Source organism: Polypterus senegalus, chromosome 12 (assembly GCF_016835505.1).
Source record: "Polypterus senegalus isolate Bchr_013 chromosome 12, ASM1683550v1, whole genome shotgun sequence".
Classification (NCBI taxonomy): domain Eukaryota; kingdom Metazoa; phylum Chordata; class Cladistia; order Polypteriformes; family Polypteridae; genus Polypterus; species Polypterus senegalus.
The window spans coordinates 85,530,027-85,544,258 of record NC_053165.1 but is presented as its reverse complement, the minus strand read 5'-3'; the positions used below and the strand labels follow the sequence as shown (position 1 = coordinate 85,544,258).

Sequence of the window (14,232 nt, the reverse complement as noted above, 5' to 3'; positions counted from 1 at the left end):
TATTTACTGTAACTTGGGTTGAGGGATCAGCGGAGTGCCGAGAGAATGTTGATCATTACGACACGACCGACGGCAAACAGCATCAGAACTCGCTAGTCAGCAGACACGCAGCTCATGTCAGCCCCTCAAAGCCGGGCAGCACAGGGATGAGTGGTGGAGGATGAACAGCCGACGATGGTCTCCCACTTGGAAAGAAATGAAGAAAAACAACTCCTTCTGAATGTGGGATCCTGGAGTTCAATTAAATGGCATCCCTTTCAGGTTGTAATCATTTGTGTCAAATTCTTTTTCGGAAAGTGACGGGGGATACACGAGCCGTCAATTGCTGAGCTGCTTGCCTTGTGGATGCCTGCAGACGCACTTGACAAGACGTGCTGGCTCACTTGTTGGTACGCCTGCTCTAAAAAGACCTGGCAGCAGTGACAAGGAGCCTAATGCCAGCTGCAACCCTTTTCTGGACGTGTATAACGAGGATTCATAAAGTATTCGGGCCCCTACATTTTCCCTACACTATCGTACTGTAGATTTGTTATATATTGTTGAAATAAATGGACCATGCAATGTAGTCAGTTCTTCCTTAACTTTATTCACACTTCCTCCCCCACTCTTCCTTTCTTCTTCCACCCCTTTCCTCACAGCGACCTCTACCTCCTGACTGATTACATCAATATCCCACAAGATTTTATTTTAAACTAGCTGTGTGAACAGTTCAAGAAGGGTTGAAATCTAAGTAATCACCGTTGACCTGGGTAAACATTTGCAGTGCACCATCTGTTTTTCAGATGTATGTAGTAATAAAATGTATTGCATTTGTCATTCCAACAGATGGTGCAATAAAATAAAATAGTAATAAAATGCATTGCCACAAATGTTTGTGATGTTCTCTCTGTTGGAATGACAAAGGCAACACCTTTGTCTTTGTTATATGCAATTTGGTATGAGATTTGTAAAACTAGTGTTCAAGTTTGTGATGCAACATCTGCTGAAATGACAAATGCAATGCATTTAATTTCAATAAATGTTTATGACACCCATTCTATAGAAATGGGAAATGCAATGCCCATGACTAATACAAATGTTTTTATTCTGCCATTCATTCATTTTCCAACTCGCTGAATCTGAACACATATTACTACGAATGTCTGTGATGTGCCATCTGTTGGAATGACAAATGCAATGCATTCATTTATTCATTCATTTTCCAACCCGCTGAATCCGAACACATATTACTACAAATGTTTGTGATGTGCCATCTGTTGGAATGACAAATGCAATGCATATTACTACACATGTCTGTGATGTGCCATCTGTTGGAATGACAAATGCAATGTGCCTTCTGTTGGAATGACAAATGCAATGCATATTACAAATGTTTTGAAGCATCATCTGTCAAAATGGCAAATGCAATGCATATTATTACAAGTGTTTGTGATGTCAGAATGTCAAATGCAATGTGCCATCTGTTGGAATGGCAAATTTAATGCATATGATATATGCCATTTGGTATGGGATTCATAAAAGCAGTGTTAATATTTGTGATGCACCATTTGTTGGAATGACAAGTGCAATGTATATTATTACTACAAATGACTGTGATGCACCATCTGTTGGAATGGCAGAGATATAGCAACTGGATGGAAACACAGACGCATTCTTTTGTTGGATTAATCAGTATTATCTTTATAATAAAATTTAAAGTAAAGATGGACTAAAAACTGTTTCAAATATTTTAAAAGCAAAACAGAAAAAAATAGGATCCTTCACCCCCAACCCCAACTTACTTTGAAATTAGAGTGGACCCTGTTGTTGTAAAAGACACCCATGGGCGTCAACTCAGCTTGACCTTCTGGAATCCTTCCTTTTGAATGGCCAGTGGGAACTCGGTGAAATATGTACCAGATTCCAACATCCTGCACATAGACAAAAGAGAGAGTGAGAAACGAGACATTTTGCAGATATACGGTGGTCTGGGAATTGAAATATTCAGGGGCTCAGATGGCTAACTATACGGCGATTGTGGATGGCTAATGCTAATGTCTAAAGGCTAATACCTGGGCTCCAGCTGCAGCGTTGTTTATGAGATTGTTATTTGGATTGGCAATCCAGAATGTGCTGACAGCCCTAGAAAACACAAGAGATCAAAACATTTATGCATCACCGTCATCTTCACATAATAAGAATTTACAAAGGCAGCAGTGCAATCGATTAAACAACATGGCAGGCTATCTGGTTGGCACTGTATTAATACTGCTGATTTCCGTCACATTTAATGAAGCGGACTTGGCATCGCTTCCAAAGTTGGTTCATTCTTTCCAGCCAGTGCAGCTCTGGGCCCCGAGTCTCTGGGCTTAATTTAGTCAGATAAGAACTGAACGGAAGAATGACTAAGACTATGAGTTTTCCTTGTCATCCTACGCTGAAGATCTGAGGGTGTCCATAACACCAGGTTCAGTTTCAAGTCATGAGAACAAGATCTGCTTGAATGTTTGATGTCAAGTATAAGGGCTGGCATCAGAAGAGTAAAACTGTACAGAGGTTTGTCATAGTTTGGTCTACAACACATAATCCACAAAAGAGTCATCTTAATGATAAGACACAATCATACTCTACAGCAAGGCTTTTTAAACTTTTTTTCTCACAACCTGATCTTGTCTTAAACACTCAGTTCAGGACGAAGGTTAGATCCGGAGACTCACTGCCAGTCATAGTTGGGTAATGTTGATTGTTTTGCAGTGACCCATCATGAGAAACTTTACAAGCCGTACAGGTCCCTTTTCTACTGAATACAAAAGTGAGTCACACAGTTGTGGGTAAGCCCTTCTCTGACTCGGCATAACAAAGTGAGGTCAATTCAGAAATGTTTTGCCAGATCGGGTGAGAAGAACTCAACAAGCCTGCTTGAACCGAGCCTCAACCCTGACTATTGGAATAGCAAATACAATGCATATTATTACTACAAATGTTTGTGATGCACCACTTGTTAGAATGACAAATGTAATGGATATGTGTATGTTATAGGCCATTTGGCATGGGAATCGTTTGGGATGCACTATCCGTTGGAATAACAGATGCAGTACATATCACTACAAATGTTTGTGATGCACCATCTGTTGAAATGACAGATGCAAAGAATATGTGTATGTTATATGCATTTGGTAGGGGAATCGTAAAAGCAGTATTAATGTTTGTTATGCACCATCTGTTGGAATGACAAATTCAATGTATATTATTACGACAAATGTCTGTGAGGCACCTTCTGTTTGAATGACTGAGACATTGCAACTGGATGGAAACACAGATACACAGACATAGTTGGTTAATGTTGAATGTTTCATAGCGACCCACTGTAAGAGACTTCACAAACAGTATTGGAGCATTTCGTCTTGAATACAATGGTGAGTCATGAAGCTGCACAACCCCAAAAGGCATGACCCAACCCCTAACCCAGACTGTTACTTTAAAAAACAATGTTCTAGAGGATTAGCTAACTTGGTGGCACCAGTTGTGGGGAGGACCTATTCTGACTCGGCAAAACAAAATGAAGTCAACACAGAAATGTTTTGCCAGATCAGTGGAGAAGAACTCGATTAGCCTCCCTGGACAGAGCCTTAAACTCATCTGTTGGAACAGGCAAATACAATGAATATTACTACTACAAATGTTTGTGATACACCACCTGTTGAAATGACAGATGCAAAGAATATGTGTATGTTATATTCATTTGGTAGGGGAATCGTAAAAGCAGTATTAATGTTTGTTATGCACCATCTGTTGGAATGACAAAATCAATGTATATTACTACAAATGTTTGTAATGCACCACCTGTTGGAATGACAAATGTAATGCATACTGTATGTGCATGTTATATACCATTTGGTATGGGAGTTGTTTGTGATGCACTATTCGGTGGAATAACAGATGCAATGCATATTACTGCTACAAATGTTTGTGATGCACCATCGGTTGGAATGACAAAATCAATGTATATTATTGCTACAAATGATTGTGATGCACCACCTGATGGAATGACAACTGTAATGCATATGTGCATGTTATATGCCATTTGGTATGGGAGTTGTTTGTGATGCACCATCTGTTGAAATGACAGATGCAAAGAATATGTGTATGTTATATGCATTTGGTAGGGGAATCGTAAAAGCAGTATTAATGTTTGTTATGCATCATCTGTTGGAATGACAAATATAATTCATATGTGTATGTTACATCCGGTGGAATAACAGATGCAATGCATATTACTACTACAAACGTTTGTGATGCACCACTTGTTGGAATGACAAATGTAATGCATATGTGCATGTTATATGCCATTTGGTATGGGAGTTGTTTGTGATGCACCATCGGTTGGAATGACAAAATCAATGTATATTATTACTACAAATGATTGTGATGCACCACCTGTTGGAATGACAACTGTAATGCATATGTTAACTACACATGTCTGTGATGCACCATCTGTTAGAATTATGAATGTAATGCACATCATTACTACAAATTGTTGTGGTGTGCCATCTGTTGGAATGACAAACTCAATGTATATCATTACTACAAATGCCTGTGAGGCACCTTCTGTTAGAATGACTGAGACATAGCAGCCGGATGAATACACAGACATAGTTGGGTAATACTGAATGTTTCATAGCGACCCATTGTAAGAGACTTTGCAAACTGTATGGGGAAGTTTCTCATTGAATACAATGGTAAGTCACAACCCTGCACAACTGCAAAAGGTGTGACCCAGACCCTTTCTTGAAGAAACAATGTTCTAGAGGATTGTCTAACTTTGTGGCACTAGTTGTGGGAAGGCCCAATTCTGACTCGGAATAGCAAAATGAGGTCAACACAGAAATGTTCTGCCAGTTTGGTGGAGAAGAACTCGACTGGCCTGCCTACACAGAGCGTCAGCCCCATCTGTTGGAATAGCAAATACACTTGGGATGACATGGAATGAAAACGGTATATCAGGCCTTAATTGTCCAACCTCGCTAATGTTATCCTGTTTCCAAAATCAACTGTAAAGCCTTCCAAGAAGAGTGAAAGCTGTTATAGCAGAAAATAAAAGGGGTGCCATTTTTCTGCCCACCATTTTGGAAAGAGGCATTCGACAAGCACATCTGGGGTGTGTGAGGTCTGGTTGTCCTCTTTGCTTTGCCCATGTAGCGCACATTCACTTTAAGCACATTTTGGGTCCTCTATCTATTTACTGCACCTTCGCAATATACCGAGAAGGGCCAGTCATAGTCCCATCCCCGATTTTCTGGACATTTTCTGTTCAGGAGTTAAGTGGAACCAAACCAACTGGCTTCGGGTAGAAGATAGGAATTAGCGCTGGGTGGAGCACTGCTTTATTACAGAGCCAAGTAGCAGGGACGTCTCTGCCATGTGGAAAGAAACTGGCAAACTCCCTCAAAGACAAAGAGGGTAATGTGCAAATCGCACACAGGCAGTTGGGACAAGCCGGGAATTAAACCCAAGGTCCTGGAGTCGTGAGACCGCAGTGTTACCCAGGGTCCAAAAATAAACGCATGGCGTTACAAATAAATGTTAAAGCCGCCACTTCTTTTGCTTCTTTTCCTAATGGAGATGCCACAGTAAAATGTTCCATGCCACTTTCCAAACTGTCACTCACTAGGAGTATAAACAAGCAAATCCTCCCAAATCCACCTTCTTGTTCCATTTCCTAAAGATTTAGAAGCCTTCCATCTGGATGCCAAAGATGGAATCAGCCTGCCACAAATGGAATGCCTACAGTGCCCAACCCCTTCAGAAGTCAACTCACATACAATCGGTGCTCGGCACTGGCCTATACGTCCCAAAGACATTCTTGCGCATCTTCAGACACGTGGCTTCATCACGGTCCGTGGGCAGAATGGTGCCCGATCGTGTCAGAAGGCCCAGGTTGTGGTAGAGTGTGTTTCTCTGCTCGACGCCATCCTCCAGGAAGAAGCAGTGGCCTAACGTATCGTAGGCAACGACATCCTTAATCTACAAAGAAAACACAATGGACGCACAAATTAGAGAAGTCGCATCAGTTGTTGTATATTTTTACATCTCTACACCAACTCCGGCAAGATCATTTAGGAAAAAAACCTAATGGGAAAGGCCAGCCATGTATCCGTTCAAAGCAAAGTGTAATGAAGCAGTCAGCCACCAGGTGGCAACCCAACTGGTGCCAGTGGCTCACGAGTTGCTTTTGATTGTACTGGTGGTGGGCCACAGTGTAATAAGAGTATAAGTTTAATATGTCACTGTACTCTGTGCAAATATATATCTTTATTGAATCTGCCTTTTTCTAATCTCATACACAGTTGACACAGAGCCAGATTTAGCACAGGGGTTCACCATATTGAACTGCTAGGCAAGCATTATAATACAATACAATACAACACAATTTATTTTTGTATAGTAGCACAAAATCACACAAGAAGTGCCGCAATGGGCTTTAACAGGCCTTGCCTCTTGACAGCCCCCCCAGCCTTGACTCTCTAAGAAGATAAGATAAAGCTCCCAAAAAGTCCCAGTAGGGAAAAAATGGAAGAAACCTCGGGAAAGGCAGTTCAAAGAGAGACCCCTTTCCAGGTAGGTTGGGCGTGCAGTGGGTGTCAAAAAGAAGGGGGTCAATACAATACAATACAATACACAGAACAGAACAAATCCTCAATACTGTATAAAAAATAAAAATTTTAGAAGTATGGACCAGAATTTAACAGTAGATGATATCACATAATCTGATTTAGATTTGTTTAGAGTCCTGGAGACCTCGGCCATCAAGCTGCCTCCCCCATTTGGCCATTCCACTGCTGAAACAGTGCTGGGCCAGCCAATCCGATAAAAGGACCCCTCTTTCCCATGATTCCTGCGATCCTCCATCAGGGGTGACTTTACCTTAGGCAGGCACAACAACTTGGCAGGTGGGCCATGGCACAAAGTGCCACGTTTGGGTACCGGGAAAAGAAACAGAATAGGTGAGGGTTAGTAACAAATTTTAACTATCATGTTACTTCTGTTTGAGTGCTAATGACTGACTAACAGAGATGCAGTCCGGACAGTTAATCAGCAGCTCTAGTCAGGGTGTGCTAAACTGAAGTCGTGAGTCTTCAGCCTGAGACCGAAGGGGCATCTCTTACAGTAGCAGGCAGACCACTTCACAGTTTAGGGGGTCCTGTAACTAAAAGCTCGACCTCCCACTGTTATTTTATTAATCCTCAAAATCATAAGCAGAGTGGCATCTTGAGATCTTTATGTGATATCACGTTAATAGGATTTGGATTTGTTCAGAGTCCTGCAGACCTCGGTCATCAAGCTGCCTCCCCCCATTGGCCATTCCACAGCTGAGTCAACACTCGGCCAGCCAATCCGATGAATGGACCCTTCTACCTGACGATTCCTGTGATCCTCCATTAGAGACGACTTTACCTTAGGCAGGCAAAACAACTTTGCAGGTGGGCAGTGCCACCAAGTGAAACATTTGAGCACCAAGAAGACAAACAGAACAGGTGAGGGTTAGTATTGAAATATAATTATCATGTTACTTATGTTATAGTGCTAATGACTAACAGAGACGCAGTCTGTACAGTTAATCAGCAGCTCTAGTCAGGGTGTGCTAAACTGAAGTCGTGAGTCTTCAGCCTGAAACTGAAGGGACATCTCTTACAGTAGCAGGCAGACCACTCCACAGTTTAGAGGTCCTGTAACTAAAAGCTCGACCTCTCACTGTTATTTTATTAATCCTTACAATCATAAGCAGACCGACATCTTGAGATCTTAATGTGCGCTCTGGTTTGTAAGTCATGATAAGTTCAGACGAGTAAGCCGGACGTCGGCCATTTAATGCTTTATATGTTAAAAGGAGGATTTTGAAATCTGCCCTAAACTTAACCGGGAGCCAGTGTAAGGATTTAAGAACTGGAGTTATGTATTCGTACTTTCTTGTTCTTGTAATTATTCTTGCAGCCGCATTTTGGATTAACTGGAGGCTGAATAAAGAACAGTTTGAACATCCAGTGAACACCGCATTGCAGTCGTCAATCCTACTAGAGATAAATGCATGAATTAATTTCTCACAATCCTGTTTATTTTAGAAAGCACCTTAATTTCCTAACATTTTTAAGATGGAAGAAACATGACAACTTTATAATATGCGTTTTAAATGACATGCTAGAGTCAAAGATAACTCAGAGATTTCGGGCCGATTCAGTGAAATTAATGGGGATTTCAACTGAGTTAAAACTCTTGAGGTCAGACATGCTGCCATTCTCGTACCAAACGGTAATGCAGCTGGTCAGAACCCTCTTGATGGTGGAGGAGAAAATGAGAGACGGGAAGCTCGTTCACTTCAGTCGTCTCTGCTGGGCTTTTATAGGTAGAGGAGTGGGATTGCTAGGCCATGTGCACTCCGAGGAGCTTGGCACTCTTTACCGAGGGGGATGTGGGCATCCTGCCCCCCCCCCATCATAACTTATCTATGGGGGAGGAGCAAAGCTTCAGATTAGTCACAAAGTTTTCGATAGATCTTTAGGGTCCCCAGATATCTCGATGGTGGGTTTGTGTCTGTGTGTGTGTGTGTCACCGTTTCTTGAGGACGGTCCGGAGCTAAAATGGCTGGACGGAAAAATAAACACCAAACTCGAAATGTTATGAGAGGACAACGTGCGGATTAGTTTTTGAGCCAAATCGTGCAAGAGAAAGAGGCGCACAGGAAGACCCCTCAAATACCTTAATCCTGAATCTCACCAATTGCTATCATAATCACCTACAGGTATTTTATTCCTTTTTCTGATCCTTGTATTCCCGATTGGCTTTTCGATCACCAGGTTTTGATTCCCGTCTTAAGTTTCCAACTCGGTGAAAAATCGGTTGGTGAGTTTCAACTCCCGATCAATTTGTGAAAATCTTTTTCACTGGACTGGTAGCTATTTGTGTTTAAACATGGAGGATCTTCCCCAGTTATTAGCAGTCTCAGTAATCCTTTCACAAGTGCAAGGCACGCTTTTCATTTGTATTATTTATATTTTTGTGTGTCTGTGTAATTTGTAGATTTTTGTGATCCAATGCCAAATTTGAACTGAAACGACAAATCAGAAAAGACAGCTAAGGGAACACATGCATAACAAACTGTACTTACAGTTGAAATGTATACAGAAACACTTCACGGCTTAAATTTATTGTCATGTTTCAAAGATGTTTATTTTGGCATCGTAGGAATGAGAATGCTGATTTATCACATTCAGTGTCAGAAATAATAGAATTGTAGAGCAAGAGAGATGAAAAGCTGGCATTCGGAGCCCGTTCACGTTTCACGGTAGTCTTAAATGTTTAATCGTGTTTAAAATGAACGCACAGCTAAGAGTGCTAGGGTGTTACTTTTAGCACAAAAGTGATTATTACAGAGGATATAAAAACCTTCAAAACAAAAGTTTATTAAAAAAACATGAAACCTAACTTGAAATGTTCAGCTAACATTTTTCTAATAGTTTTCAGCAAATGCTATGTGAGAAGATCATGGTTGTCTGAAATAGTTGTTCACAACATCATAATTATTTGAAGTAAGGAAATATTAGACTAGAAGAGCTGCCAGCGGTAATAAATATTAAAGTCAGAGAGGAACAAAAGGAGATAATCGCTAAGGCGTGAAGTGTCATATCGGAGCACACGTCGGTGACGGAATGAGCGCAACTCTGTGACCCGACTTACCCTTAAAGTCCCCTGCATATAACACAGAGGTATAAAGAGTTTCAAAGGGAACAGAATACCCGTCTGGACATTATAATCATACATACATATACATACACATACACATATATTGTCAGGGATGCCAGGAGCAACGACCCGGCTGGGACGCCATGAGCGACCGGATGTGGGTCTGTGCCCACCCTGGATCACGTGGGGGCCGCCTTCCTGGTTGCTTTGGGGGCCACGGGTTAAGGGCATGGAAGCCCCACCCTGCAGGGGCCTGTGGTCACCGCCAGGAGGCACCCCAATGGGGAATGGGGAAGATTAGGAAGGACACCCGGAGAGCTGCCAGGAGAAAAGCTGGCACTTCCACCACGCTGGGGCGTGGCACATGAGGGAATGCCAGGAGCCACCTGGAGCTCATCCGGGAGAGAATAAAAGGGGCCGTCTCCCTTCATTCGAGGCTGGAGTCGGGTGGAAGCAGGACAAGGCACGAGAGAGGTGTGGAGGCGGCCCGAAGAAGAGGCATTTGTGAGGCCAGGACTGAGTATTGGGGTGTGTGCACATTTGAACTGGGTCTGAGTGACCAAAATATTGTAAATATTTGTATAATAAATACGTGTGGTGGATAAAGAACAACATGTCCGCCTGTCTGTGTCCGGGTCAAGTCCACAATATATATATATAGATATACAGATATAGATATAGATATACAGATATAGATATACAGATACATATATATATATATATATATATACACATACACATTATGGGTGGAGGACACAAAGGAAAGTCAGTAAGGGGAAAGTTTGGTCTTGGCTTGCCATCTTACTATGTATTTTTATACATATTATGGAGGGAATGACGCTGATCGTAACAATATTTGGTCTTCATTTGACTCAGTTGGACTCACCATTCATTTCACTGAGTCAGCCTGCAATCTCCCGAGTTATCTTGGACTCTAGCAGGTCATTTAAAGCACACATTACAAAGTTGTCCAAATCGTGTTTCTTCAATCTTACAAATGTTGCAAAATTAAGGCATTTTCTAAATAAACAGGATTCTGAGAAATTAATTCCTGCATTTATTTCTAGTAGGATTGACTACTACAATGCGGTGTTCACTGGATGTTCAAACTGTTCTTTATTCAGCCTCCACTTAATCCAAAATGCGGCTGCAAGAATTATTACAAGAACAAGAAAGTACGAACACACAACTCCAGTTCTTAAATCCTTACACTGACTCCCGGTTAAGTTTAGGGCAGACTTCAAAATCCTCCTTTTAACATTGGGGTGTATGGCCGGCTTATCATCCCGGCCAATACCCCCAGGCCGCCAGATGGAGCCCTCCCTGCAGTATGAAGGTGCCCCGAAGACCAGCAGGGAATCATGGGCTATGTAGTTTTTATACACGACCCTGCTGGATACCACAAGGGCCGCAAGAGGGAGCTGCAGGGAGGACCGAAGAATCATTTGTACCCTATAACCCAGAAGTGCGTCATAGGAAGAGCGACAACAGAAGTGACGTGCTTCCGGGGTGAAGAAAAGGACTTGTACCTGACCCGGAAGTGATAAAGAATCACATGGACTGGGGACTGGGAACACTTCTGGGTCAGGGAGTATAAAAGGACTGTGGGAGCTCCCTGACGGGGAGCTGAGTTGGGAGGCAGGGTGGCTAAGCGTCTGGGAGTGGAGGATTGTTTATTTGATTATTGTTATTGAGTATAGTGGAGTGGTGGTGCTTTGTGCACTTATTTATAATAATAAATATTATTATTGGACTTTTACCTGGTGTCTGACGAGTGGTCTGAGGGTTCAAGGGAGCGAGAAAGCCCTAACTATCACAACATATAAAGCATTAAATGGCCGAGGTCCGGCTTACTTATCTGAACTTATCATGACTTACGAACCAAAGCGCACATTAAGATCTCAAGATGCCGGTCTGCTTATGATTGTAAGGATTAATAAAATAGCAGTGGGAGGTCAATGTTTTAGTTTCAGGGCCCCTAAACTGTGGAGTGGTCTGCCTGCTACTATAAGAGATGCCCCTTCGGTCTCAGGCTGAAGACTCACGACTTCAGTTTAGCACACCCTGACTAGAGCTGCTGATTAACTGTACAGACTGCATCTCTGTTGTCAGTCATTAGCACTAAAACATCAGTAATGTGATCGTTATAATTATTACTAATCCTCACCTGTTCTGTTTGTCTTCTCGGTACTCAAATGTGGCACTTGGTGCCACTGCCCACCTGCCAAGTTGTTCTGCCTGCCTTAGGAAAAGTCATCTCTGGTGGAGGATCGCAGGAATCATCGGGCAGAGGGGTCCTGTCTCAGCCTTGGATTGGCCAATAGGGAGAGGCAGCTTGATGGCCGAGGTCTCCAGGACTCTGGACAAATCCAAATCCTCTTATGTGATGTCATCTACTGTTACTTGTAATATTTCTATTGCGCTATTATATTGTATTGAGGATTAATTCTGTTCTGTTCTGTGTATTGTGTTGTATTGACCCTTTTTTTTTTTTTTGGACACGCCTAACCTATCTGGACAGGAGTCTCCCTCTGAACTGCCTGCCTTTCCCAAGGTTTCTTCCATATTAGGCTGACCCGCCTTTTAAGGCGATCGACGTCTTAAGGCAATTCAATATGTAGATCAATTTGGTATTTTAGACAAACTCATTAATTTGGTTATATTGCATTTGAGCGGTATTACTTTAATACTCGTAGTTTCTGTTATTTTTGTGATGAAATGTAAATTTTTTTTCTATATTGAGGTCGCCCTTTTGAACCCCCCTGATATTTACTATGCGGTGAGGCATTTGTACTCCATCAACATTAATTATTTCCAGAGACATCATTTTGTTTATTTTTCCAGCGCATCGCACACAAAAGCAAGGGAACGATGGGAGCACCAGAACTCTGCTCACATCATGTCGCTTCGTACCGCAAGCTGCAAGTAGTAAGTCTGTGATAAGCGGAATACCGCTACGCTTTCCACTCACGGGACGGAAGGACAATCCCGACCACTTTTATATATTAAGAAAGAAGAAGAGGATATCGCACAGTCTGGAGTAGAAAATCATCTTTTACCTGGAAAAACAAAACTACAAATCCCATCGTGCATTGCAAAATGGACGGGGCGTGTGTGAAACTCCACGCCTGCGTAGCACTCACGGGACGATAGAAGGAAAATCCCGACCGCTTTTATATAGAAGGATTTTTTTTTTGGGGGAGTTTTTCCTCATCTTCTTAGAGAGTCAAGGCTGGGTGGGCTGTCAAGAGGCAGGGCCTGTTAAAGCCCATTGCGGCGCTCCTTGTGTGATTTTGGGCTACTATACAAAAATAAATTGTATTGTATTGTGTTTCAGACAGACTCTACAATACAATTATTAGTCTCTTTTAAAATTGACGGAATAAAAACTTAAAAATCCTGAAAAGTAAGTGTGTCCACTGCGTGATGTTGGTCTCCTTCTTCATGATGGATTAGTGACCGAAGCACCGCACTGTCATAAAGTAGCCATACAGAAAGGTAACAAAACGCGTAAGTGACTAAATATTGAAATACGTTATGTGGGCTATAAAGTAACAAAAAACAAAATAAAGTCTCATTCAATACAACATAAATGATCGTCTACCAGAAGTCCATCGGTCCCATGCACGACCACACAGCGGGAGTAGCAGTGATGAATGGCCACGTTATCCAGGTAGGTTGGGGGGTTGTAGCCTCCTTCTTCATCAACATCTCCGGCGAGATGGAAATGCACTGGATAACTCCCCAGTATCTGCTGTCCTAATGCAGCGAGCTCCACGCCGGACATGTGGAAAGACTTAAAGTTCTTTTGGATCTACTGAGACAAACAAGAGAAAGCTTTCCGTTAGTTTCAAACTCCCAGCAAAAGCGGTCGGTGGAGGCTACTTAGTAGTGCACACATGCGCCAGGACCGCTCAGATCATGCTTCAAAAAAAAACACATTCCAGCAAGCCAGCTCCTCACTTCCATGGCAGATACGGGGTCTACTCATCCCACCCCAACCCAATCTAAGATCCACCACCGTCTCCTAGATACTCACGTCTGCATGCAAAACGATAAAAGCAGCTAACCCAGGGCGTCACTCACACTACAGCCTTCCTTCTAAATCAGGGGTCCCCAACTCCGGTCCTGGAGGGTCCCAGTGGCTGCAGGTTTTCATTCTAACCCTTTTCTTAATGAGTGACCTGTTTTTTTTTTTATTTGCTGCTAATTCACTTCTTTTGAATTCATTTTAATTGATTTGCTCATGAAGACTCGGACCCCGTAATCGTTTCTTTTGCCTTAATTAGCAGCAAAACAATAATGAGATACCAAAATGAGCCAAAACAACTGGTGTCCATCACACAATATCTGAAAATAAAGAAAGATGAAGGTCTCAGGGGGTCTCGTTCAAGAAGCGGACCCCACTTGTTTTTAAGATTAGGCACCCACTCTAAATTTTTTAAGATTAGGGACCCCGGTGTACCTGGCCTTACCCGCACGAACCTTAAATTCAGGGTTTGTAGTTAGGGTTAG

The 14,232-nt window shown here is 42.3% G+C and overlaps 2 protein-coding genes across 9 annotated transcripts in view; both read right to left on the bottom strand.

Moving 5' to 3' along the window:
* The window catches only part of LOC120541271 (cell surface hyaluronidase-like), a 149,997-nt gene that overhangs the window by 70,980 nt on the left and 64,785 nt on the right, over positions 1-14,232 (bottom strand). For all 8 annotated transcript variants that reach the window (XR_005635975.1, XM_039772747.1, XM_039772748.1 and 5 more), the window contains 4 exons: positions 13,322-13,531; positions 5,798-6,003; positions 2,052-2,121; positions 1,782-1,910 (listed from right to left, as the gene is read on the bottom strand). Coding sequence is in view for 7 of the 8 variants with exons in the window: in XM_039772747.1 (XP_039628681.1) it covers positions 1,782-1,910; positions 2,052-2,121; positions 5,798-6,003; positions 13,322-13,531 (615 nt within the window). In the remaining variant the exon portion in view is untranslated. The remainder of the gene's footprint in view (positions 1-1,781; positions 1,911-2,051; positions 2,122-5,797; positions 6,004-13,321; positions 13,532-14,232) is intronic.
* LOC120541272 (cell migration-inducing and hyaluronan-binding protein-like) overlaps positions 1-14,232 on the bottom strand; it is a 218,309-nt gene that overhangs the window by 173,845 nt on the left and 30,232 nt on the right. The window lies entirely within an intron of this gene.